This window comes from Panthera uncia (assembly GCF_023721935.1).
Source record: "Panthera uncia isolate 11264 chromosome B3 unlocalized genomic scaffold, Puncia_PCG_1.0 HiC_scaffold_1, whole genome shotgun sequence".
NCBI classification, from domain to species: Eukaryota; Metazoa; Chordata; class Mammalia; order Carnivora; family Felidae; genus Panthera; species Panthera uncia.
Genome location: NW_026057582.1, coordinates 126,510,671 through 126,538,572, shown reverse-complemented (window position 1 = coordinate 126,538,572; position 27,902 = coordinate 126,510,671). Strand labels below are relative to the sequence as shown.

The 27,902-nt window shown below is 45.5% G+C and overlaps 1 protein-coding gene and 1 long non-coding RNA gene across 3 annotated transcripts in view; one reads left to right on the top strand and one right to left on the bottom strand.

Annotated features, from left to right (window-relative positions):
• The window catches only part of LOC125910254 (protein FAM169B-like), a 90,901-nt gene that overhangs the window by 29,390 nt on the left and 33,609 nt on the right, over positions 1-27,902 (bottom strand). The window contains exons 4-5 of the mRNA XM_049614036.1: positions 12,324-12,409; positions 5,953-6,130 (exon numbers count right to left, since the gene is read on the bottom strand). Coding sequence (XP_049469993.1) covers positions 5,953-6,130; positions 12,324-12,409 — 264 coding nt within the window. The remainder of the gene's footprint in view (positions 1-5,952; positions 6,131-12,323; positions 12,410-27,902) is intronic.
• LOC125910255 (uncharacterized) lies at positions 25,432-26,759 on the top strand. 2 transcript variants are annotated; one of them, XR_007453906.1, is made up of 3 exons: positions 25,432-25,696; positions 26,071-26,207; positions 26,299-26,758. It is a non-coding gene; the product is annotated as an uncharacterized LOC125910255 (long non-coding RNA). The 2 variants fall into 2 exon arrangements; XR_007453907.1 differs by lacking the exon at positions 25,432-25,696 and adding an exon at positions 25,702-25,787 and having other exon boundaries at positions 26,299-26,759.

Here is a 27,902-nt window from a genome sequence, read left to right as displayed (position 1 = left end):
CTGGAGCCAAATGGGCTTGAACAGTGAAAGTACAGAGCCCCAAACCAACAGGAGCAGGAAAAACAACAACAACAACAACAACAACAACGAAATACCAACAACAACAAAAAAAAGCAAAAAACAACAACAACAAACCCTCAGGAGAGGTAAGCTAAATCCAAATCTTTGACCACCGAATCTGCAGCCACAGGGAAGATCCCTACAGGGCTAGGCTAAAGAAACAGCCACAGGAAGTCAAACAAACAGATGTTAGCAGCTGCACATCACAAAGGAGACAAAGTCTATTGTTTGAATCCAGGCAAATTGAATGACTACTAGGTCAAAAATCTAAAAATCCTGAGAAAACACACGCACACAATAGCTATAATGTTGGTATACTATAGCTGCAACATCTAATTTTCAACTAAAAATTATTCAACATGAAGAAAACAGGAAAGTGTGACCCATACTCAGGACAAAAAAAAAAAAAAAAAAAGGCAGTCAATATAACTCACTTTAAATAGACCTAGATGTTGGATTTTGCAAAGGCCTCAAAACAGCTTTACAAATATATTCAAATAATTAAAATAATTCAAAAAATTAAAGGGAAATATATAGAAAATCTCAACAGAGAAATGGCAACTACAAAATAATATATAAATTCTAGAGTTAAAAGTATAACTAAAAATTTTCAATGGCTCAACAACAAATTGGAGACAGCAGATGAACTTGAATATATACCAATAGAAATTACCCAACAAAGAGAGAAAAATGTTTGAAGAAAAATAAACAAAACCTCTAAGACACAACTTATAAGACATCATAAAGGACCTCACATACATACAACTAGAACCCCAGGAAAGGAAGAATGAAAGCAGCATAAAAAACAAATTGAAGAAATAATGGCCAAAAACTTCCAAAGATGGTGAAAAATTAAAGATTCAAGGAACTCAACAAACCCCCAAAAATATAAACAAAAATAAAATCATTCCTAGATATACCACTGTCAAACTACAAAAAAAGCAGTCAGAGAAGAACTATGTTATGTATGAGGGAATAACAATAAATAACTGGATGACTTCTCACCAGAAACTATGAAAGCCAGAAGAGACTGGAAAAACATATTAAAAGCACTGAAGGAAAAAAAAAGCTTTCATTAATAATTCTATATCCAGCTAAACTATCCTTCAAATATGCCCATGAAACAAAATATATTTTCAGTAAACAAAGACTGTTTTTTTGTTGCCAACAGAACTGCACTACAACAAATTCTAAAAGAAGTACTTTAGCTTGTGGGAAAAATGACACTGGATGGCAACTGGGACCTATATTAAAAACATTTTTCTAAATGGGGCACCTGCGTGGCTCCATCGGCTGGGCGTCCGACTTCAGCTCAGGTCATGATCTTGCGGTTCGTGGGTCGAGCCCCACATCAGGCTCTGTGCTGACAGCTCAGAGCCTGGAGCCTGCTTTGGATTCTGTGTCTCCCTCCCTCTTTCTCTGCCCCTCCCCCACTCACACTTTGTCTGTCTCTCTCAAAAATAAATAAATGTTAAAAAAATTTTTCCTAAAGGTAAGTATGTGAGTAACTATTTTAACTATATTTTTCTTTTATTTTTTAATCTCTAAAAGATATAACTACTTTATTAAGAACTATTAATCAACATTGATAGGTTTATAAAATAAACACATCTAATATATAACAATACTCTATGTAAATAAAATGAGGGGTAAACGAAAATACACCGTTGCAAGATTTCTATATTTTACCTGAAGTAATTCAATATTAACTCTAAGTAAATTGGGAAAAGTTTAAGACGTAGATGTAATCCTGGAGCAACATCTAAAAAATTTAAAATGCAAAAATATAGAACTAGAAAGCCAACAGAGAAATTAACATGAAATACTAAAAAACATCTGATTAAAATAAAAGAAGATATAAAGGAGGGACAGAGGAACAAAAAAAAAACAGAAAACACAAAACAAACTGCAAAAGGCCTCAGTACAACCAAATCAATAAATAAATGTAAACGGACTAACATCCCAATCAAAACATAGACATTATTTTTCTTAGATGAAAGAGAGAAAGCGCATTCGCGCATTAGCAGGCAGGGGCAATGGGAGAGGGAGAGAGAACCTCAAGCAGGTTCCATGCTCAGCATAGAGCCAGATGTGGGCCTCCATCCCACGACCCAGGATCATGACCTGAGCCGAAATCAAGAGTGGGACCCTTAACTGACTGAGCTATCCAGGTGTCCCAAAAGCACTGGGGCACTTTTAAGACTAGATTTCAAACCAAAGAGTCAATTGTATGCTGTCAATAAAATATATGCTTCAAATAATAAAGACATAAACAGACTAAACATAAAAAGCTACAAAGAATGTATTCCATGCAAACAGTAACTATAATAAAAATGAAGTGGCTATATATTAATATCAAACAAAATAGACTTTATAATAGATATTAGTGAAGACAATGGGAACTTCAAAACAATAAGATGGTCAATACATCAGATGGGTAGAACAATTATAAATATAGATTTGACTCATAACAAAGCTTCAAAACACATAAAGTAAAAACTGATAGAACTAAAATGAGAAAAAGATTAGTTCATAATCATAAAGTCTTCAACAAACTCTGAAATTGGTAGAACTAGACAAAAAATATCAGTAACAGTGCAGAAAATCTGAATGATATTATCAATCACCTTAACCCAACTGACATTTCCAGAACACTAAACCAATACCTGCAGAATACACACATTCCTTCAAGTCCACAGGGAATGTCTACCAATATAGACCATATACTGGGCCATTACACAACTCTCAATAGTTTTTAGAATATTAAAATGTAACGGACTACATTCTCATACTGCAACAATTCAATTAGAAACCAATAAATAAATACATACATACATACATACATACATACATACATACATAAATACATAAATAAAACATCTGGAATAGCCCCCAAATATCTGGAAATTAAAAACCACTTTAAAACAACTCATAAAAATGACAACGTAAACTAGAAAATATTTGAACTGAATAATAATGAAAAGTGGTAAACTGATAAGACAGACTTCATCAAACTATTAAAACATTTGCTCTTTGAAAAATACTGTTGTGCCAAAATGAAAATGTTTTCCAATACATTATCTGATAAAGAACTTACATCTATAACATGTGGAGAAACCATGAAGCTCAATAATAAGCAAATGGCCCGGTTAAAGAAATGGACTAAAATATTTAATGACTCTCATACATTGCTGCGGGCAGTATCTATATAATTATTCTAACAGAAATAGTTTTATTCTCTCTCTAAAACTAAGCTAATCAAGCAACGGCAGTTATTAAAAAAAAAAAAAAAGATCTAAGGTGTACTTCATGAAGCAGACCATCAGGAACCCCTGCGGTACCATCAGACTTATACATTCAGTGGCCAATAACCAAGGCAAACTGGAGTTTGAGAAGGGTCAGTCCTGAAACAGTTTCTTTCTGAAACAGAGAAGCTGTCTCCTGAAGACAGAACCAAATGCTTTGAGCAGAATGAGGCCATTGAGGCAGTCCATGATGCCATGGCACAGGAAGGCCAATGTCAGCGAGATTACAAAGTGAATTTTCATGGTGGATGGCCATCTCTATGAACTTGATGGACGAATGCCTTTTCCGGTAAACCAGCTGCGAAGGTCTGCAGAGAATTCACTGAGCATAAGCAAGGGGAGGTCCGCTTTTCTGCTGTGGCACTCTGCAAGACAGCCTGATGCCCTAGGGGAGGGACATAGCTTTTATCACCTCTCTTCCGTTCAGCGTGAAACCTGTCCCCACAATGCAGTCTAAAATATTTCAGTACTTGTGGAACACAGCTGTTCTCCTTTGGTTTTGCAGATACCCTCTTACCCTCATCCACACCCAAACACCAGCAGAGTTCAGTTGTCGATCAACCAAAGTGTGATATAAGCTTCAGATGGCGAAGCATTCTCCCCCAGTGTAGGTATTGTACCTCAATAACTAATGTTTTAAATGGCTACTTTGGTTTGTGTCTGTAAGTTAAGGCCTTGGATGTGGTTTGTTTGTCCTTAAAAGAAATGAAACTTTTCTGCTGATTAATATAAAAAATTAAAAAAGAAAAAGTTTTAATTGGCAATGTATACCAGAAGTCTGTATTTTCTTTATTTGATTTTATACTGGTTTGGTACTTCCCAAACGCAATAAATTGTTGAGTAGCTAAAAGTCAATTGCCACTTAAAAGATCAGTTCATGGATGAAAACAACATGACCCAGGAAGCAGCTTCAGAGAACTTTCCACCAAATTCGTGGAATTCATCAAAAATGAAGAGGAAGCAGAAATCCAAGCACCTTAGTCTGATCATCGAACTCATCTTGACATCTTAAGGTCCTCCCCTTCACTCTGAGGTCTGGGTCTGCTTTGGGAAGAACGAGGCAGCCACAACCAACCTGTACTTCATCCTCACAAAACGACGCCCTGGTTTATCGCTGCTACAAGGTGCAACAGAAGGCGCTGGAGAGAGAAGGTCACACACTCCTTTCCCCCCATTGCTGTGGTTCTCACACATCAAGGTGGGATCTGTTAACCATTTTCACTATGAGTAGGATGTCTATGGCACAAATGATACTGTGACAGATTTAAGACCAGCCATTTATTAGAAAATGAAAGAGGGGGGCACCTGGGTGGCTCAGTTGGTTAAGCGTCCGACTTCGGCTCAGGTCATGATCTCACAGTCCATGGGTTCGAGCCCCGCATCAGGCTCCGTGCTGACAGCTCAGAGCCTGGAGCCTACATCAGATTCTGTGTCCCCCCCGCTTCTCTCTTTGCCCCTCTCCTGCTCATGCTCTGTCTCGCCCTGTCTCTCAAAAATAAATAAATGTTAAAAAAAATGTTTAGAAAGTGAAAGAGGAATTAATTACAAAAAGTTTCCCTTCCATTTTAATTATTCTCTGGATCCCTTGGTCTATCAAAAATAAATGACTAAAGAACAGAGCCACTTGGAAAAGCAAAATGGTGCACTGAAATCCAAGAGTAAATGGCTATGGTGAGCAAAGGAGCGGAAAGACACAGGTGCTTAAGTGTGTATGACTGACCTTGACAAATAATTAACTAAAGGAGTTGTTTGCATGGGAAACTGGTCATCTCACACTGAGATGGGGGGAAAAAAGGGAGAAATGCAGATTTACTCCATCCTGGACAGGTGGATCAAACACACAATATGAATGTAGCTCAATACCACAATCAGCCTTTCGATCCCCTGAGAAAAACACTTAACTCAAGAGAACAGCACCTCTGTGGTGGTTCCCTGGGAAACTTCATTCTTGCTAAAATTTAGAACTCAATAAGAACTAAAGAAGAGAGCTGGGACCATTTGGATTAGAGATGTTGACAGCCTTTAAATATTCAAGAAACTATTAAAGAAAGCAACTTTAAAGACGAGAGAAATCCCTGAGGCAAAATGGTCCTAGTATCACACTCACTTCTTGTCACAGCCCCTAAAAAATAAGTCCCAGTATTTTACCCTAACCTTATTATCATGGCCGACCTCCCCCTCTTCTGAGGTAATGTCTATAAATCTTGGCATCCAGTGTGTTTTTTTCGCCACATGTCAGCTGTTAGCAATGGTATTTTTCCTGACAGCTAATTGGTAACATTAAAGAAAAGAAATGAAGAGCACTGTGCTTGCAAAGTCATTTTACACCATTAACAGCAATAAGCATTTTATGAGGGACATGGCAATGCCTGCGAATCAAAAGGACACACTTTTCACCCTATTTGCCAGTAGACTGAGAATTGAGAAAATGAAATCCATACCTTGGGTTTATTTACAGGACAGCTGAATTAGCAACACTTCCTGTGCCAGAAGATTCTCTCCAAGGAACACTTGTGCTAAGGGGGGGTCCTCCGCAGCAGGCAGACATCGAGAGCCTCCCTCACCCCGAGGGCCACGTGTCCCTTACCTTTCCTTTTGGTTGTGTAAAACCCAACAGCTGCTCCATCCCGCCACAGAATTTTCGCTTGCTCCTTCACAGGGTGAGGTAAAAAAAACATGTCCCCATCATCCAAATTTCTCTCCAATCTTCCAAAAATAACGACGTTGAGAATGAAAAGCACAATCCTTTCCCCGAATGACTGAACCTTTGAGGTGGGGGGGGGGGGGGGAGGAGAAAAGAAAGAAAGAACAAGCAAGTGAGAGAGGAAAATCACACGCGATAAATTTTGCACTTGGAATCAACCCACGCTTCGGGGCCAGGTGTGTGCGCCATCATTACAGGATTCCTTCCGTGCTCAGGAGCCAAACTGTGAATCATAATTTCTCACAGAGGTTTTCACAACCCTGACCTTTCGCACCCATCGGCCTCCAGGAGTGAGGGGCAGTGCCAGAGGGGCCTCCTGGGTCCCCAGGGCCACAGACGTGGAATGTAAATAGAAAGAGAGAACGATCCTTTGCTGGTCAACAAAACAGGAAGTTACCTCTGGAGGGGGCCAGGCAAGCCATTTCAGCAGTTTGACTAGACATGTCTGGAAATCATCCCACCCTCCATTTTTAACAACCGCCCCAGAATTCTGACCCTCAGAAGGAGGATAAAGAATTGGGGAAGATCAATGGCTACACCAAAAGCGGACGACTTTCAATGGCTTGTGATGTGATAGATTTGGAGCACACACTAGAGTCCCAATCTCAGAGACTTACTGGGAGTCAAGGCTCATCTTGTGGCTCATCTTGTTCTTTTTTTTTTTTTTTTTTTTTTTTTAATTTTTTTTTTTACGTTTTTTTTTTTTTTTTGGGACAGAGAGAGACAGAGCATGAACGGGGGAGGGGCAGAGAGAGAGGGAGACACAGAATCGGAAACAGGCTCCAGGCTCCGAGCCATCAGCCCAGAGCCTGACGCGGGGCTCGAACTCACGGACCGCGAGATCGTGACCTGGCTGAAGTCGAACGCTTAACCGACTGCGCCACCCAGGCGCCCCCTTGGCTCATCTTGTTCTAAGGCAATAACATGAAACCACTTCTTGCCCATCGCAATGTCACAAGTGAGGCATTTGTGTGTGGTCAAGGTCAGGCCCACACAGAGTTTTAGCATTAACAAGTCAAAATGACTTTACACTCCTCTGCCTGTTAAAATTTTCTGCATTTGTATAGCCCACAGGTGGCAAATACGTGGCATAAACAGAGGCGTCCCACTCCTACACCCACGGCAGACATAGCTAATCGATCCCAGTCTGTGAGACTGAGTCCGGATACGGTCAGAGTCCTAACTGCAGTCCTCCAGGCAACCACCAGCAAACACTCGGGATGAACCCAATCGACTATCGATGAACAGAAAGCACTGCACTCTGACAAGACCGCTATGTGGTAGTCTACGTGTGTGGGTATTGGTCACCCCGTCCTATGCGTCACCACGAGATCAGCAATGCCATTAACTGGGCCGTGACTTCCACCCACAAGCTCCCATTCCATTGTCACCACACGCCAGGAAGGTCCTGATTCATAGGTAAGGAAATTGAAACTCAAAGAGGGTAAGTGACTACATGTATTGATTTCCCTGCCTCATTCCAAAGAGGACTTATGACAGCTGAATGAGGGCTCTGCCAGAGACAGGCAAGCTCAAAATAGGCCAGAGCTTCTGAGTCCCAGGCCAGTGCACCTGCTATAGCCCAGCTCATGGTTCCTTTCTGCATCTTCATGCGTTAGAGCTAAGACTTGGCAGGGGCACCTAGGCAGCTCAGTTAAGCACCCAAGTCTTGATTTCGGCTCAGGTCATGATCTCACGGTTTCATGAGTTCGAGCCCCGACTCCAGCTCTGTGCTGACAGTTGCAGAGGGATTCCCTGTCTCCCTCTCTCTCTCTCTACCCCTCCCCCACTTGTGCGCACTTTCTCTCTCTCAAAATAAATAAACATTTAAAAAAAGAAAAAGAACTAAGACTTTGGGAAAGTTTCACATAAGTATCTATGCTTAGTTTTATATTGAATACTTTACCCCTTAAAGTTTTATCATCATCACCATCATCACCATCATCACCATCATCACCATCATCGTCGTCATCTATGATACTGACTTTACAGCCTAGATTTGTGGGGAGCTCTTTAGCAACACCCAACCTCTTTGAGCCTCCGTTTCCTCCAGCGGTCAAGGGAGAAGATTGTCTAAGTGGGCCTTAAAACACTTGTTTTGGGGGGAGGGGAGGGGAAAAAAACACTTGTTTGCAAGTGTTCTGATAATAAAAACAAGGCAGCTTGCAGCACCCTAGCAAATGGCACAAAGTGTTCAGTGCCAATAAACTTATTAATTGGTCCAGAATGTAAAATAGTTCACCCTCATCTGGAGCCAAATCTTAAATGAGAAAAGCTTTGTGAAAACCACACCAGCTTAACTCTGAGAAGCCACCCCAACTTTGTATCTCAGACAGTAGCAGGCCAAATCAAGTTCAGACTTTAAGAATAACTAGCTGGTCACGCAAAACCTGAGTGGGGTGATGTGGGAGGTTGTATTTTTCAACTTACAAAGCCAAAAAGTTCAGAGGAAAGCCAGAAGAGAAAAGCAGATTGCATCTGGCAGAAGGGAAATATCCAATCAAAAACTGGCAGGAGAAAAAGGAGAAAAAGAAAAGGCACTTAATTCATCCAATTTCATTACAGGGGGAAAAAAATGGGTGACATGTGATTCTGACTTAGAAACGTTTCTGAAAATACAAAACTGAGATCCAATTCTAATCCCTCAATTAGGACCACTAATTATGTTCACAGAAAGAACATTAACCTTTTTTTTTTTTTTTTGGTAATTTACAAAGAAGAGCTGGCTAAGAAACAAAATGTGATTAAAAGAAAAAAATAGATAAATGTCAAGACCTGAAGTTCTACAAATGGAAAGGGAAACTATCCACAGACAGTTGGGGACAGCTAGATCTTTACAACATCGTTCATTAAGTGCAAGTAACATCCAAGCTTCTTTCTGTTCACAACATAGGCCACATTTTCAGAAAATTTGGGGTTTTCTTCATCTAAACACAGAAGAATTGACACATGGAAGAAGTGACCACTCTTGTTCTCGAAAACAAAAAAAAAAAATGATTTAAAGAGCAAATCAGACTCCTCCTGGCATTCAGAACACCCCGCCACTAAATACCATTGGCCCACCTGTGGAAAGGGACCAGCATAGAAACACAAACGGGTACACCAGGCCACCCCACTGGGTCCCCCACACACATTTGCTGAATCTCAAGCCACTTGCCAGTTTGGGGGGGGGGGGGGGCGGTGGGACCCTTTTCAAAACACTATCTTTTCAGTCAGTTAAAACCAGACCTGAAAAATCCTGCTGTGTACAATTTGGGTGTAACCAGAGGGCATTATGCTAAGTGATAGAAGTCTGACAAAGACAAACATTGCATGATCTCACGTGCATGTGGAATCCGAAAAAGCCGAACTCCTAGGAACAGAGAATACAATGGCGGTGACCAGGGGCTAGAGGTGGGAGAAAAGAGAAGATGTTGGTCAAAAGGTACAAACTTCCAATTGTACGATGAATAAGTTCTGGGAATCTAGTACACAGCATGATAACATATATAGCTAATAATACTGTATTATATTAAAGTTGCTAAGAGAATAGATCGTAAATGTTCTCATCACCAAAAAATGGCAGTTATGTAATGGAATGCAGGCATTAGCTAACGCCATGGTGAGAATCATGTTGCAATATGTATGCGTATCATATCAACACGTTGTACACCTCAAACTTACACAACGTTTATGTCAGATGTACCTCAATAAAGCTGGGGAGGGGGGCAGGCATGAAAAAGGCAACTCACAGGCTGGGAAACAGTATTTGCAAATCGTATCTGCAATGTATGCAATAAGGACTTGTGCCCAGAATATATGAAAAAGTGTTTACAACTGAACAGTAAAAAGCCAACCAACCAATTAAAAAGGGGGCCAAGGAGGGGCACCTGGGTGGCTCAGTCAGCTGAGTGTCCGACTTCGGCTCAGGTCATGATCTCACAGCTCGTGGGTTCGAGCCCCGCGTCGGGCTCTGTGCTGACAGCTCGGAGCTCGGACCCTGCTTCGGATTCTGTGTCTCCCTCTCTCTCTGCCCCTCCCCCACTCGTGCCATGTCTCTGTCTCTCAAAAACAAATAAACATTAAAAAAAAATTTTTTTAAATAAAAAGGGGGCCAAGGATTTCAATAGACATTTTCCCAGAGAGGATATATGAATGGCCAACAAGTACATGAAAAAATGTTTAACATCCTTAGCCAGAGACATACAGATCGAGACTACAATGAGATACCACTTCACACTGGGTAGGATAGATAACATTAAAAAAAAAAAAAAGACAGTAACAAGTATCAGGGACACATGGGAAGATGGACACCCTCAGACGTTGCCAGTGGGAATGTAAGGTGGTCCCGCTTACCAGCAGTTCCACTCCTAGGTCCATACCCAAGATGACTGAAAATATATGTCCTCGCAAAAACTTGCACCCAGATGTTCATAGTGGCATTATTCAAAATGGCCAAAAAAACTGAAACAACTCAAATGTCTACCAACAGATAAATGGATGACCAAACATGGTCTATCCATGCAGTGGGATAATACTGAGCCACAAAAAGGAATGAGGTCTGACACGTGCTACCGTGTGGAATAACCTTGAAGACTTCATGCTCTGTGAGAGCAGCCAGACACAAAAGACTGACTACCTAGTGTATGATTCCATGGATGTGAAATGTCCAGAATGGACAAATCCGTAGAGGCAAAAAGCAGATTCGTTGCCAGGGGCTGGGGAAAGAGAGAAATGAGGGGTGACTGCTGATGGGTAAGGGGTTTCCTTTTGGGGTGATGAAAACATTCTGGAATCAAGTAATGGTGACTGATGTCCAACTCTGTGCAAATACTGAAAATCACTCAATTATATACTTTGAAAGGGTGCAATTTAGAGTACACATTTATCTGCTCATTTTCTAAACCAAACCTGAAAGAATACTGATAATTCATTTAGTATTTACAGGACCCAATGAAGGAGATCACGTGGACTGTGGACACATCCACCATTTCAAGACTGCCAAGAAGCACCTACGGAATGAAGACAAGTGTGCCAATCAAATGAAAACAGGCAGACGTGACATAAACAGTCTAAATTCTTCACTAGTTACTACCTTTTTCCTCAGCTTCTGCCCGAGCCAAACTTCAGTGGAGAGATTGCCACAGGGACTCCGATGAGCTGCTGGGGCACCTGCCCTTACCCTTGCCATCCTAGGTTTTGGCTTTACAACTGCTCTAGAAAACCAGAGCCCGTCAAAGACCTCCATGCCCGATCTCAAAGAGACTAGAGTTTATGTCTGGTTAAATCACTTACTAGCTGTGTGGCTCAGCCTCAATGTGTTCATCTGCAAAACCAAAACCTTTAAGATTCTAAAAGTAGATTATCCCCACAGAGTCTGAGGTAACACACAGGTGAGTACCTAACACAATGTCTGACTCACGGTAAGCACCAATAGACAGCACTTGGATGCAATACACAGAACTCTCCTACACACTAGAGAGATCGTTTAGATTAAAGTTTTAAAACTAAGACAAAAGGGGCCACTAAGGAAGATAAGAGAGATTTGCCAATAGCCAGATGTCTGTTGCACACGACCATTTATTACTCTTTTTTTTTACCGGCAGGATATTCCAGATTGAAAAGATGTTGCAGTCCTAACTTGCAAATGTGATTTATTTGGAAATAGGGTCTCCAGATGATCAAGTTAAGATGATGAGGCCATGGGGTAGGGGGAGGGCGCCTGGGAGGCCCAGTCGGTTAAGCATCCGACTTCGGCTGTCATGATCTCGTGGTTCGTGGGTTCAAGCCCCACATTGGGCTTTGTGCTGACAGCTCAGAGCCTGGAGCCTGCTTTGGATTCTGTGTCTCCTCTCTGCCCCTTCCCTGCTCCCTCTCTGTCTCTCCCTCTCAAAAAAAAAAATGAATAAACATTAAAAAAAAAATGTTAAAAAAAAAAAGACAAGGTCATTAGGGTGGGCCCCGATCCAATATGGCTGGTGTCCATATAGAAAGGAGGGACCTGGACAGACACAGACCCACACCAAGGGAAGATGACCGTCTGTAAGTCCAGGAACACTTGAGGCCACCAACAGCTAGGACAGAGGCGTGGAACAGATTCTCTCCGTGGCCCTCAGGCTTGTAGCCTCAGGGGACTGTGAGACCATACATTCCAGTTGTTTCCGCCCTAGGAGACTAATCCACAAAGGGAGACTGCTTTCGATTATTAACACGATAATAAGCACAGTGACTTGAAACCTGTTTTGCAATATCCATGTAAACTTACATGCCCTCACCTTCATCAGACCTTCTCGGGCAGGATCAGAGGTTCGCAGCACATCTTCGGTGGCCCACCAGGCCTCCTGTATGTAAACAGCCACAACTAAAGAGAAAGCCAAGAGAAAATGATGATGTGCACACGGCCACGAGGCCACCAGAAAGGCGGTTTCAACATCATGCGACCTCCAGAGAGGCGCAAAGGAGGAGGATGTGTGGGTAACGCGGGCGATAGCTCTAGAACTGTGTTCTCTGACAGCACTGAGCAGGACAGAGTGACCCCTCTCACCTGAAGGGGACTTCACAGAGATCTTCACAGATGGCCCGTTGCCGGCTCCAAAACGAGATATATGTGTCCCAATGCTACTGGGCAAAACACGCTACACACCACACTGCTCACAAATTCGATGGCCAAGAATTACATTTTTTTTTCCTTCAAGGTCCAATTATGGGCTGCAACTCAGAACTCCCCACTTAGTCAAATCCAACATTATGGAAGGCCATCAAACACACCATCTTCTCATTGTCCTCAGCACCGGGCTTGGCCCCGGCTTTTTTTCCATGATTTTTTTTTTCCCCTTCTCACAGTGAAACTGTCACCTGCGTTTTTCTGAGGACACCAATGCTCTCAGAGGTAAAGTAACCTGAAGGCAGCAAGCTGGGGGGGGGGGGGGGGGGGGGGGGGTCTGAGGTGGGTCCACCCTTGGGCCACTGGACTCCAAGGACAGTGCTCTCTCCCAGAGGCCAGAAATGAGTCAGCTGTTAGAATATGGGGTGGCGGGGGTGCCTTTGAATAAGGAGGCTCTGGGGCTGGATCTGCAGAAGGAAGAGACATCTCTCCTCCAACCACTCCTGCCCCACCCCACCCCAGGCTACACAGCCCCTGAAGCTTGTGGATTCTGCCCACTCCATGTTCGGACATGGGCCCTGCTACTTACTCTAAGGGTGACCTTGGAACACCTCAACCTCACTGAGCCCCAAAATCATCAGAGTTGCCCAAACTGATCACCTGAGGTGGCTGACAAGTTCTGATGAGGATCGGACGGAAACACCCAGCACAGGGCCAAGTGACAGCTAATAGACGCCTTCCTCCTCCCCCACTCCATGCTGCTGCACCAAATCAGTTCCACCTGCCACCTCGTGATGGGCCCCATGCCCTCCTACCCAGCCCCAGATGCCAGCAGGGTCCAGGCCACCATGCACAGAAGACCATGACAGTACCTCACCTGACACCCTGCCTCAATGTCCCCCGCTGATCCATCCTACTGAGTGGTCACTCCAAAGGCAAATCCAGTCATGGCCTCTGCCTCTTGCCCCCCTGCTGGGCAACCCTCCTTTCCTTGTTTAAGGATTCCACTTAAACACCAAAGTTCCTTTGATTGTTTTTTGGTTGTTGTTGTTTTATTTTCTATTTATTATTTTTTTAATTTTTTAAATTTATTTTGAGAGACAGAGTGCATGCAAGAGAGACAGCACAGAGGGGGAGGGAGGGAGAGACAGAGAGAGAGAGAGAGACAGAGAGAGAGAATCCCAAGCAAGCTCTGTGCTTTCAGCACAGAGCCTGACTCGGGGCTCAATACCATGAACAGTGAGATCATGCCGTGAGCTGAGATCAAGAGTCCATCACTTAACCGACTGAGCCATCCACGCACCCCTGTGTTTTTTTATTTTTTAATTAAGAGCATTCTTTACAGCAGTTTTATTGGGTTCATAGCAAAATTGAGAGGAAGGTGCACAGACTTCCCAGGCACCCCATGCCCACACATCCGCACAGTGATTTTTTTTTTTTTTTTTTACTGTCTCTATACTTTTGTCTTTTCCAGAATGTAATATAGTTAGAACCCTACAGTATGCAACCCTTTTCAGACTGGCTCCTTTCACATAGTAACATGCCTTTAAGATTCCTTTCTTGTCTTCTCATGGCTAGAGATCTCAAAAATCTTTTTAGCACTACATAATATTCCACTGTCTGGATGTACCACACAATTTCCCCTCTGATATCTTTTTTATACCCCCTTTTATTAAATTGCCATTTTTTAAAAACTTTTTTTCATGTTTATTTATTTAAGAGAGAGGGAGAGGGAGAGCATGAGCAGGGAAGGGGCAGAGAGAGAGAGAGAGAGAGAGAGAGAGAGAGAAGAGAGAATCCCAAGCAGGCACCATGCCATCAGCACAGAGGCTGACATGGGGTTTGATCTCACAAACTGCAAGTTCATGACCTGAGCGGAAATCAAGAGCCAGACACTTAACTGACTGAGCCACCCAGGCACCCCAAATTGCCATTTTTAAGCCAGTTTCTCAACCCTGAGGGGTCCAGAAGCCACACAGTAAAACAATGCACCTTCCCAGTCAGATCTTTTTAGCTGAAGATGTGGAGGAAAATGACATGGAATAGAAAACAAAAGACACTCGAACATTCATATAAGGTTCATGACTTTGAAACCAATTTTGTGGGCCAATCAGGTTAAGCTGCTACCACCTTCTTCCCTATGGCTCTCTGCTCTTTGAAGAACTTAAGTAGAAAACTCTATGAAGACCAAGTTACAGTGACGTTAGTCAGTTATTAAGCATGAACTCTGCCCAACCAGCCCCTCCTCCCCAAAGACCAAGAGCATCTAAGCCACTATGTCAGTGTCATATCATTGTTGAGTTACATCATCAACAATCGTTCCAAAACTGATTGAGCCAGCTGCGAGAGAAGGGCCAATTAAATGCTTGACACCCGGCTTCATTTATTCAATTAAAGTCATGTTCAAAATGGCACCTACTAGAACTTACAGGAGGTTTATAAAGCCATAAGGATTATTTTCCCGCTTAACAAGGTGAATCAATAAAGGATGTTCCATTTACTAATGCAGTGTATTACCGTAATACAGATGTTCAATTTGCTAAGACAGTTTCAAACAGGGAATGTGTGATGATTTGGCGTTTGTGTGGTGCCTTGCAAATTTCACAGTGTGCTGCAGAGCATTAATTAGTCACACAGGTTGTCACAAAATAGATTGAACTGGTTGTTGTTCGGGGGTTTTTGTTTTGTTTTGTTTTGTTTTTTCCCAAAACTAATCTTAAGCTGCTAAGGATACATAACAATGAAGGTGAAGTCCAATCAAATTCAACAGACCTAAAATAAATTGTCCTCCAAATCAACTCTTTTTAAAAACAGAATCGGCCTTCTGGAAACCAGCAGCTTTTGATCAGAAAAGTATATCTAGTCAAGAGGAACCAGGAGGACAGAGTGGTGTCAGGGCGCAGGGAGAGAGACTACAGCCAGCTCAGCAAGGACAAAGGATGGATCCTGGGGACTGACAGGCACTGCAGAGCCAGCCTCAGGGCATCACTTCTGAGACCCTGAAGCCAGCAAGTTCCAAGAGTTAGAAAGTGGAAGCCACACACCTGTGGTTTTAAAAGAAAATGTGATCAGCATCCCTCGGGCTCTCTCCCATCGAGGGCCTGAGCAGAGACTGGACATCGCAGAAGGCTGTGCAGTGGTGACAACAGTCAAGAGGACGTTACTAGTTAAAGGCCAGCCTCACTGCATGGATTTAATTTCCCTGCCCCCTGAGCGACAGGCGATGTGCACCACAAAGAAATGTCAGTAATGGATTCTATTCTGTGAACACTCCAAGGTTTCCCAAACAAGTTAAGACAGTGAGGTCCCTAAGGCTACTACCTCCCAGTGGCCCGGCTTCATGGCAACTCAGCATGCTCAAACTGCATTCGACTACCCGTGGCTGAGTTCCTGAATGCATGAACAGTGCTGTCTGTCCTAGGCCCTCAGAGGCCGATGCGTAAATCCCCGTTCTTGCCCTTGGGAGGTGGCAGCCTGCAGAGGAAGGAGTGCTAATAAACAAGCTGCTCCAATACAGGCCGGGGCACGAAAGGTGCCAGAGTCCAGACGGGAGCCAACGCATCACCAGGACCCAGAGGAGAGAGGCAATTCTGCAGAGGGGTGTTGGGAGAGCATCCCCAGGGAATTCAGACAGCTTGGGTTCTGGATCCGTGGGTAAGGTTTCAACAGGCAGAGACAACAGGCAAGGGCACTACAGGCAGCATAACCTGTGAGAAGAGGCACAGAGCCCTACAAGTCCAAGGCCATGCTCAGGGCACCTCAAGTAGTAGGGATAGCTGCAACGAGGCCTAACCGATAGAAAGACAGGGCTGTAAACGTTGGTTTACAACAAGGTTCCAGGATAGAAAGCTAATATACAAAAGCCAATTGCTTTCCTATATACCAGCAATGAACAAGTGGAATTTGAAATTAAAAACACAATACCATTGACATCAGCACCCCCCAAAATGAAATACTTAGGTATAAAGCTAACAAAATATGCACAAGATCTATGAGGAAAATTATAAAACTATGACAAACAGAATCAAAGAACTAATAATGAGACATTCTACATTCATGGATAAGACAACTCAATATTGTTCGGTGCCTGGGTGGTTCAGTCGGTTAAGTGCCAACTTCGGCTCAGGTCATGATCTCGCGGTTCATGAGTTCGAGCCCTGCATGGGTCTCTCTACTATCAGCTCAGAGCCTACTTCAGATGTTAATAAACATTAAAAAGGCAGGGGGGGGGAGCACCTAGGTGGCTCAGTTGGTTAAGCATCCGACTTCTGCCTAAGTCATGATCTGGCCATTCCCAAGTTCGAGCCCCGAATCGGGCTCTGTACTGGCAGCTCAGAGCCTGGAGCCTGTTTCCAAGTCTGTGTCTCCCTCTCTTTCTCTGCTCCTCCCCCATTCACACTCTGTCTCTCTCTCTCAAAAATAAACATTAAAAAAATTTCTTCAATAAAATAAAAAAGACAACGACTCAATATTGTACAGATGTCAGTTCTTCCCAATACGATCTTTTGGTTCAATGCAATCCCAATCAAAATCCCAACAAGTTATTTTGTGAATAGCAACACTGATTCCCAAGTTTAGAGGGAGAGGCAAAAGACCCAGAATAGCCAAAACGAGATTAAAGGAGAACAAATTTGGAGGAATGACACTAACTTCAAGACTTACTACAAAGCTACTTAAAGCTTTATAGTATCCATATATATAAATATATAAAGCTTACTATAAAGCTGTAATCAAGACAGTGTGATTGTGGTGAAAGAAGAGACAATGAAAGAAAGATGAATGGAAGGTGAAAGAAAGATCAGTGGAACACAATGGAGAACCCAGAAATAGTCCCCCATAAATATAGTCCACTGATCTTTGACAAAGGAGCAAAGGCAATACAATGGAACAAAGATAGTCTTTTCAACAAATGGTGCTGGTACAATTAGGCATCCACACACACAAAAATGAAGCTAGATACAGACTCCTCACTCTTAATAAATACCATCTCAACAAAACATAGACTATTCACTCACCAGTCTCTAACAGACTTCCGTGCCAGTGGAGAACAAGATGACATAAACATTTAGATATGGCCCTGTGCACCTGTGTAGGGAAAAGACTCAGACTTCAGAACCAGATGGGGTTCAAATTCCGGCTTCTCCAATTCCTAGTTATATGACCTTCACCCAGCCTTGAGCCCCCACCTGTCAAATGGAGACCACAACATCCTCTCACCTGGTCATCTGCAGGTTAGGTGAATGAGTCCACCTCACCAAACTGCTTTTCCTAAGGTGTTTGAAGCTTGTCAGTGGTTTCCAGAAACTTCCTCCGCCTGCTTCAAGTGGTTCTCTGGGATATCAAATAAGCATGAAAAGCCCTTTTGTCACTTGTTGGCTTTTGTCAATGAGACAATGGAAACTGCTTCATAACACTCCCGTGTCTTCCTGAAAACTCCCATTCCAAACTTCCTGCTCTGGTTTGCATGGAAATGTCTATCTTTCTTTCTCTAGCTTGACCTCTACTATCCTGTCTGCTCCCTCAAGTGGATACAGGTTTGTACCCACCACATTTTCTCGTGGCCGTTCCTTTCTCTGTCAGGGAGTGTTAAGCTGACCACCGTCTTCCTCACTTTCTCCTTCCAAGGCTGTTGAAGGAGCACCTCAGGCTCGATGAAGACACACATTTGAACCCACTCAGTGCCTCCTGACAAAATTTTTAAATTTTTTTAAGTGTTTATTTATTCGTGAGAGAGAGAGACACAGAGCATAAGCAGGGTAGGGCCAGAGAGAGAGGGAGAAGACACAGAATCTGAAGCAGGCTCCAGGCTCAGAGCTGTCAGCACAGAGCCCGACGCGGGGCTCGAACTCACCAACCGTGAGATCATGACCTGAACCGAAGTCAGACACTTAACTGACTGAGCCACCCAGGCATCCCCTGACAAAATTTTTAAACCTTTCATCTTGCCTCCCAAGATCTCTTAAAGGAGCTAAGTCCTTTTTTGTTTAAACATGCTTTTTATAATGAATAAATAAGCAAAGCAATCATTGCTAAGAAGTTGACAAGATTTTTCCATAGTACGGGTCAGGGAGAACCAGTTGTCACCTGTCCTTGAAAGGATAGATGGGCTGTGACAGAGGCGAGCATTCCTCACAAGGATTTTTTTTAATGTTTTTATTTATTTATTTTTTTGGGGGGGGAGAGCGCGAGCGCACACATAAGTGGGGGAGGGGCAGAGAGAGAGGGAGACACAGAATCCGAAGCTCCAGGCTCCGAGCTGTCAGCACAGAGCCCGATGCCCTGTTTGACCCCATGAACCACGAGGTCATGACCTAAGCCGAAGTCAGAGGCTCAGCTGACTGAGTCCCCCAGGCGCCCCTTTCCGGAGAAGGATTTTGAGGCCACGTTCTAACTCAGCAAGGAGGAGCACTGTGAAAGGAGCACTGTGATGGATGAGCAATATCCAGGGAGGAGGCAGGAGCACCTGTGGTTGTGCTCACTGTCCCTCCTCATCTGCCCCAACACACAGGCAGGCAGCAGGATGCACCCACATCATACACAGAGCCTCCGAAGGTCACGATTCTGAAGCACATGTTGCTCATGTAACCCACATGTTGAGTCACTATTATGTGCAAAGCACATAATAAATCCACTCAAGGGATTAAATTTAGACTCTGGCTTAAGACACTGACAACTCCGAGGAGGAGACAATTGCCTGGGACGTGAAACGGAATACAGTGAAGTCAGATGGAGGCTGCGTGCTACAGGGCACCAGAGAGGATGAGGCAGGCATTCCTACTGAGGGGCCGGGAGAGTCTGTGGTGGAAGGCACCCCCAGCAGGCCTGAAGGATGCATCAGCCCAGGTAGGAAAGGGGACTCCAGGTACCGTAGGTGACGGGGCCTCAGAGATGTGAGAGGGCACAGCATGACGGGCAAGGACAGGAACTGCAGGGTGCCAGAGCAGACAGCGTGGGGAGAAGGGAGGAGGCCAATCAGGGAGGACTCAAGGGCCTACGTACTCTGCAGACCACTGCCAGCCACCATGCTTTGGAGAAAAAAAGGGGCATGACCCAGTTACAGTTTTAAAACAAGAACATGTACCACAACCACAGGTGCAAGCACTCACCAAGCATCTGGCACAGCGCCAAGGGCAGTATCTCAGTTAATGCTTGCACGGCTGATTCTTTTTTTTTTTTTTTTCAGGTTAGGCTCAGAGGAGTTAAGAAACCTGGTCAAGGCCAGGTGCCCATAAACAGCAGCGTTGGGACTGGGTGTGAACCGAGTCCTGCTGGTTCCAGATCCCCCAATCTCCACGTGAAGGAGAGACAAAAGGACAGAGCCAAGGGCCAGGCCCCGACGAAAGCTGACAGAGTCAGAAAGAGAGGGATGATGGGGCGCCTAGGTGGCTCAGTCAGTTAAGCGTCCGACTTCGGCTCAGGTCACGATCTCGCAGTCCGTGAGTTCGAGCCCCGCGTCGGGCTCTGGGCTGATGGCTCAGAGCCTGGAGCCTGCTTCCGATTCTGTGTCTCCCTCTCTCTCTGCCCCTCCCCTGCTCATGCTCTATCTCTCTCTGTCTCAAAAATAAATAAACGTTTAAAAAAAAATTTAAAAACAAAAAGAAAGACAGGGATGAAAGATGAGGAACAGACAAGAAAAAGACACTGTGACAAGAAAGGAGAGATCAGCATGGAAAGACCTTACTAGGGCGGATGCTTTAGGATTTCATTTTGTGCTTCGGGTGGGGGAAGGGGCCTGCCACTCATTCAGCAAACAAGGACAAGGGCCAGGCACTGCACTTGGCATCAGCAGGGGCAGGACAGGTGACCAGGCCGTGACCACACACACCATGACCAGCACTCTCGGGCATGAGCGGCCATCACGCACCCACCCAGGGGCTGTGCGCTCATCCATTTGGGCTGACATGACAAAACACCACGGACTTGTACAGGCTTGTAAACAACAGAAACGTGTTTCTCGTAGTTCTGGGAGGCTGAGAGCGGGCTGCCAGCATGAGCAGGCTCTGGTAAGAGCCCCCTTCCACATTCCAAACTGCTAACTTCTCGCGGTGTCCTTACAGGGCAGAAGGGACAAGGCAGCCCTCTGGGGTCTCTTTAGTAGGGGCACTGATTCCCATTCATGAGGGTAGAGCACCTCCCCCAAACCCTACTTCCTAATGCCATCCCACTGGGTTTGGATTTCAACATATGAATTTATGGGGCACACGAATATTCAGACCAGCAGTCTTTCGGCGGGGGGGCGGGGGGGAGGTGCGGCTGGGGCAGAATGCCAATGAAAGTCCTGAGCCAGACTGGGCTTCAGAGCTGGAGGCTGTGGGGACCAGGCTGAGATATTAGCTTCAGAAGTTTCTAGAATAGTCTGACCAATGAGAGACATAATCAGAGTAGTGTTTTAGAAAGAGAACAGTTGGGGTGGCGGGGAGGGGGTGCCTGGGTAGCTCAGTTGGTTGAGCGTCTAAATCTTCCTTTCCGGCTCAGGTCACGATCTCATGATTTGTGAAGTCGAGCCCCATACTGGGCTCTGCGCTGTCAGTGTGGAGCCTGCTTGGGATCCTCTCTCCCCCTTTCTTTCTGCCTCTCCCCCAGGTTGGTGTGATCTCTCTCTCAAAATAAATAAACTTAAAAAAATGGGGGGCGGGGGGGCGCCTGGGTGGCTCAGTCAGTTAAGCATCCAACTTCAGCTCAGGTCATGATCTCACAGCTTGAGGGTTCAAGCCCTGAGTCAGGCTCTGTGTTGACAGCTCAGAGCCTGGAGCCTGCTTCAGATTCTGTGTCTCCCACTCTCTATGCCCCTCCCCTGCTTGTACTCTGCTTCTCTCTCTCTCTCTCTCAAAAATAAAATAAAATTTTTTTTAATTTTTTTTTTTAACGTTTATTTATTTTTGAGACAGAGAGAGACAGAGCATGAACAGGGGAGGGGCAGAGAGAGAGGGAGACACGGAATCTGAAACGGGCTCCAGGCTCTGAGCTGTCAGCACAGAGCCCGACGTGGGGCTTGAATTCACGGACCGTGAGATCATGACCTGAGCCGAAGTCGGACGCTTAACTGACTGAGCCACCCAGGCGCCCCAAATAAATTTTTTTTTTAATCTTTGTAATGAAAAACAAAAAAGAGAACAGTTGGATTATGCCCAGGTAGGAGGAATTAGCCATTTTGAAGTTAAAAAAAAGAAAAGTTTGGGGCGCCTGGGTGGCTCAGTCGGTTAAGCGTCTGACTTTGGCTCAGGTCATGATCTCATGGTTCATGAGTTTGAGCCCTGTGTTGGGCTCTGAGCTGACAGCTCAGAGCCTGCAGCCTGCTTTGGTCTCCCTGTCTCTCTGCTCCTCTCCCGCTCATACTGTCTGTCTCTCTCTCTCTCTCAAATAAATAAACATTTTTTAAAAAGTGTTGTTGTTGTTGTTGTTGTTGTTGTTGTTGTTGTTTAAAAAAAAAAAAAAGGTTGTTGGAGAAGGATCTCCCTGATGGAGTGTAGAGAATGGTTTTAGGTGAGGCTGGAGGCAGGGAGAACAAGTGTTGATCCAGACAAGAAGTGAACAGGGGCTGACCACAGCAGTCAGGCTGGTGGGGAGGGAGATTCCCAGAGGACAGAAAACACCACCTGAGGAATCAGACTGGGCTAAGGCCGAAGACACAGGGTGGGGCAGAGGTTGGCAGCCAGCTCTCAAGCCTAAGTGGAAGATGCAGGTGCCTTCCCCAGGAAGAAGTGAGGACAAGAGGAGACGTAAAGGCTTTAGTTTTGAAATGCCTGTTAAAGCTAACAAGGTCAAGGCAGCCAGCAGGCAGCTAGATACACAGCAGAGACACAGAGAAGGTTCCTGCCCCCGTAACATCATAGGAACCAAAGAGGAAAGGGTTTACACACACACACACACACACACACACACACACACAACACACACACACACCCCTTACCTCCCCCACACTAACTGCAAGCTGTTCATGTCCTGGCCCATGGTCTATACTTCTTCGATCACAACTGAAGGGGCTTCAAGTCCCCCTACTGCCCACCCTCTGCCTTAACTTGATCGCTCCCCCGGAGTCGAAGCTGCCATTGATTGCCCCGTTACAAATCTAAGAAATATGTAATTCCACAAAAAAAGAGTACAGTTAAACCAAAGTGACAGGCCATCTTCCCAAAAGCAAAATACACATAGGAAAAAAAAAAAAAAAACGTTGAAAAAGTTCTGGCAGAGGACAGCACATAAACACATTCCAAGGCATTACACGACTTTTATGCAACATTGACCGAGCCGGTCAATAATTTAAGGGGAGGGGAAAAATACGCAAGTTGACATAGCAACTGTCACATTACATTACTTGGGCTACCATTTCCATACAGATGTCTTCCTTAAAGGAAAACACTTCCCCAGATGCCCCATGAACTCGGGCGCCTCTCTGCCATAGAGAAAGAAACATCTGGTTTGCAGTATATTTGCAACAGCCTCCCTGTAGTTCTCAGGCCTCTCTTGCCTTAAGCAATTTTGTTTTCATAAGTCTAAGAGTTTAATTCAAGGAAGAGGGACAAGATGGGGTGCCTGGTTCCTGAGGTGCCGCTGGAATGCAAGGTGTTGGGGCAGAAAGAAACTCACATTGGGCTCCTGGGTGGCTCAGTAAGTTAAACGTCGAGCTGTTGATTTCGGCTCAGGTCATGATCTCACAGTTCATGAGTTTGAGTCCCACATCGGGCTCTGTACTGACAGTGTGGAGCCTGCTTGGGATTCTCTCTTTCTCTCTCTCTCTCTCTCTCTCTCTCTCTCCCTCTGTCTCTCTCCCTCTGTCTCTCTCTGTGTCTCTGTCTGTCTCTCTCTACAATAAGTAAACTTAATTATTTTTAATGTTTACTTATTTTCGAAAAAGAGAGACAGCATGAGCAGGGGAGGGGCAGAGAGAGAGGGAGACACAGAACCTGAAGCAGGCTCCAGGCTCTGAACTGTCAGCACAGAGCCCGACGCGGGGGCTCAAACTCAGGAATGGTGAGATCATGACCTGAGCCGAAGTCTGACACTCAACTGACTGAGCCACCCAGGCTCCCCTCAAAATAAATAAATAAACAAATAAGGAAGGAAGGAAGGAAGGAAGGAAGAGGAAGGAAGGAAGGAAGGAAAGAAAAGAAAGGAAGGAAGGAAGGAAGGAAGGAAGGAAGGAAGGAAGGAAGGAAGGAAAGAAACTCACACCAAAGCTAGTCCATCTAGGAAAGGAATCTTAAAATCACCAGTCTGGACCAAGGCAAACACGGTGAGTTTCTCAGGGCTCAGGGAAGAGAAAGGTGCAGACAGCCCTAGATGCAGTGGTAAAACCCTCAGATGCCTCAAAGACGCACCCACACCCCCAGACAATGGCTCCATCTTTGGCACTAGAAATATTTTCCTTGGACCTTCCCTGTTTTGCAAATACCATTAGTCCCTTGGTAAGAATGACATGTCTTTGTTTGTGGGATGCTGTTTTCCCCTACGTTTAAATCCAACTCACAGTAAGTGCCATAAATTAACACGGAATAATGAAGAAAATCCCAAACAATAGCCAACATGTGTTCCCAAAACACGATGTTGTCACTGTGAGTGGCTCTTCAGTCTGCATCGGTCACTGCCCAAGGAAAACAGAACCCTCGGCTTCCAGCGTGGAGCTTCTCTAGCTTAAGGGAACTCGGGTCTTACTTAACCTGGGGGCCACCTGGTCCCGGCCTCACGTCCATGGTCACACGGGCACCTTAGCTGCCAAGGGGGAACAGGTATTTAAACTGAAGCTGCATTTCTGGCCAGTGCTCTTTTCCCCCAAACTGTCAAACCCACTTCAGTGAGACTCCACTAATGTGGAAAGTGGGGCGAGGGACCCATCTTGGGCCCTCTGCATCACCAAAAAGCAAGCACAGACCCAAACATAAGGATCCCAAGCCCGCACAGTCCTGGGAGGCTGCACCAACGGGGTGCCTGGTAACCAGGTGGTTACCAGGTGGGGTCCCTGGTTACACTTGGCTTCGTGAGTCTGCGGGGCCATCACACTTCAGAGCCAGAAAAACTGCAATGACTTCCCCACGTGCTGAAATTCAGACTTTACCAGGCCAACAAGCCTCTCCCCCAACCACCCCCCTCCTGCCATATAAGCTTGCTTTTTACTGGATAGACAGAAACCACCGTTTCATCGAGTCACATCGGCAGGTTCATCCCACGAAACGGAGCTGTGTTTAAGCCCCATCCACCCTACCCGCCAGGAGGCCAGGCCTCTCCCTTTAAGGCCCACTCAGGATTAAGAGCTCCCTTTCTGGGAGTCACAAATTCGCAGCACCCTTCCACCGTCACCTTCTGGCCTTCCCCCCTTGACCCCTCTCCAAAATCCAGACAGCACACTCAGGGGTGAGGAGCATCCCAGATAGGGTTCCCCAATTCTGAAGCTCCCTGGGCACCTCAGGGGCACACCTTCCACCCCCTACCCCCGACCCACCACCCACCTGCCCCAAACGCGGCCCCCAGAAGGCCTGGACGGGGGCCTGGCATGTCGCAATCCCGCCCGGCCCCGCGACGGCCACTGGGAAGGCGGGCTCCACACAGGTTCCAGTTTCATCTGAATGTTTGCCTTGGCTCGTTGCTGTCGCTGCAGGCCTAGAATGGGCATGCTTTTCCAGGAAAAAATCATCATTTTTTGATTCCCTGCTTGTTTTTCTCAGGGTGCACATGACATGCAATCACCAAAAACTGTAAATAAATTAGCAGCAATTTGAAGGATGAGTGTTATGCTTGGTCACAAAACGTCCTGGAAGAGAGCTAGGGGGATAGATGTTCTAATCAGAGAAGTCAACATGCGGTGAAAAGACCACAAACAATCTCTCCTCCGGCTGCCTGCGCCGGAAGTATCCCGTTGTTTGTCAGCCTTGCCGCCCCAACCCCCACCGCCACCCCCAACCCGCCCCTGCACAGGGAGCCGACGAGAACTGGCCCAACACCCACCCGGAAGAGCCCTCCCGTCCAAGAGCCGACGGTCCGCCCACGGAGATGAGCCACCGGAAATGACTCGAGAATGAACGGCCACCAGGGATGTACCCCACATTGAAGGTGCACCCAGGACCCCACCCAGACCCCACCCTCCAATCTGAGCTCCCACAGACCCCTTCAGACGCGAGCGCTGCTTCCCCTCACCCACAAGGTGATTTTCCCTCCCGGTTGCCCAGCACTGTAGGCACCAGCGTCAAGCCCAGCTGAGAGCTGAGCCATTCCCAGCCCCTCCTCCCCGTACCTGCCATCCACCCCCAGTCCCATCCTTCCCACTGTTTCCCCAACCCGTGCCCTCCCCACCAGGCATCCCTCCCCTGGGCTCTAACCATCCTCCCAAGGATCTGTTGGCTTGTGCTCCCACTCATCCTCCCTTCTGGGCACACATAAGGCACTCTGCAAAGAGCTGAAGAACCAAACAGGACCCCTGTCTCCAGCCCCAGGGCCCACCATCCTCCAGAGCATCACGAGGCATCTAACTGCCCTCAGCATGGCCTCCCAGCACCCAAGGGCCCGGAGCATAATGAGAAGGTTCTGTGAAAGGAAACTTTAAAATATTCAAAGAAGGGACCAGGTGAGTCATGGCCAGACTGCAAGATGGGAAGCTGCTGGGGGGCAGTGGCAGGGTGGCGGGATGAGCTTCTGGGTCCCCTGTGCCTCTGCAGGTGCTCCTTTGGGTCCAGAGCCCCCAGCCCTGCAGGGCAGAGGGGCAGCCCCTGTGACCACTGTGTGACCACCAGTGAGCCCAAATGCCAGGAAAGAGAACCAGCGATCCCAGAAAATAGACAGTGGAGAACTCCCGCCCCCTATTTTGACCAGACTGTCACCTCCCTGCCAAGAACCAGGGCTGGTCCCTCCCTCCACCCAGCAATACCCAAAAGACCCCTTATTCCAGAAACTTCTATAATGCTGTAGCATTAACTCTCTTTCATTTGACTGAATTATAAATTACCATTTTTAATCAACCTCTGGTATTCTTCACCGTCTCCTCTGATCATCTGACCACTGGGTTTTATATGAAAAATATATCAAAAAGACAATTGTCAGAAAAAGAGCTGAAAAAAAAAATCTGGCAGGTTTCCTAACACAGAAAATAGGTAGACATCATCTAGGAAGACTATACATGGGGCCCAGGAGCTTGCCGAGACACCTTCCAACAGAGAGGGTCAGATGTTAAAAGACCAAGTGTAGAGGGTAAGAGGCACCCCCATAACCAAGGACAGGTCCCCAGGCCCAGCACAATCCTTTAAGGTCATATGGGAAAGACTGCAGCAGTGAGTAAGTTTGGGCAGGCTAGGAAAATATTCAAGAAAAGAGAGTGAGCTGTGCCTAAACTCGAGAACCTGGAGGTAGAAACATTCCTTAGCCAGATGCTCTAATGGTCACAGAGGACCATCTTCACTTGCTCCAAATTAGGAGCAAGGTTGGCAACTGGAAATAGTGCAAAGGCAAGAGGGGTGCGTTAGCTACTTTCAGAAAAGCTCAAGTCTCTAGACACAGGGAATTTATGTCCCAGGAGCCAGAAAGTCCTGCGAATGTAATCCTGAAGTTGTAACCCTTAATCTCTGAGAGTATGGGAGGCCAGGGTTGGACCAAAAAAAAACAAAACAAAACAAAACAAAAAACAAAACAAAACAAAAAACAAATGAGCCAGAACTATCCTAATGTGTTAGGAGAAGATGTAGATCTGGGAACCAATGTCTGGTTCCCTGAACATCCCCTCCTCATGACAGTCTAGAACGAATTATAAAAGATGGTCCATAACGACCCTAGAAAAGAAAGACTGGATTTAAAATCAGCATGAATTGGGGCACCTGGGTGGCTCAGTCGGTTGAGCGTCCAACTTCTGCTTAGGTCATCTCACTGTTCCCGAGTTCAAGCCCCACATTGGGCTCTGTGCTGACCGTGCAGAGCCTGGAGCCTGTTTCGGATTCTGTGTCTCCCTCCCTGTCTCTGCCCCTCCCTTACTCGTGCTCTGTGTCTCTGTCTTAAAAATAAATAAACATTAAAAAAAATTAAAAAATAAAATCAGCATGAATTCACCAAGACCAAAGAAGACAAACTGGCCTCGCTTACCTTTTCTAACAAGCGTGCCAGGCTAGTGTTCGGAAAATACCTAAACACAGTAATCCTAATTTCACGAGCCAGATTTCCTCCATTCTTAATTTCAGGCATGCATTTCAGAAAACCTCTTTAAATCTCCTTATGGATGAACCAGAAATATATGCTAAATAACAGGTTGGGTGTATATTTAGTGGTATCATAACTG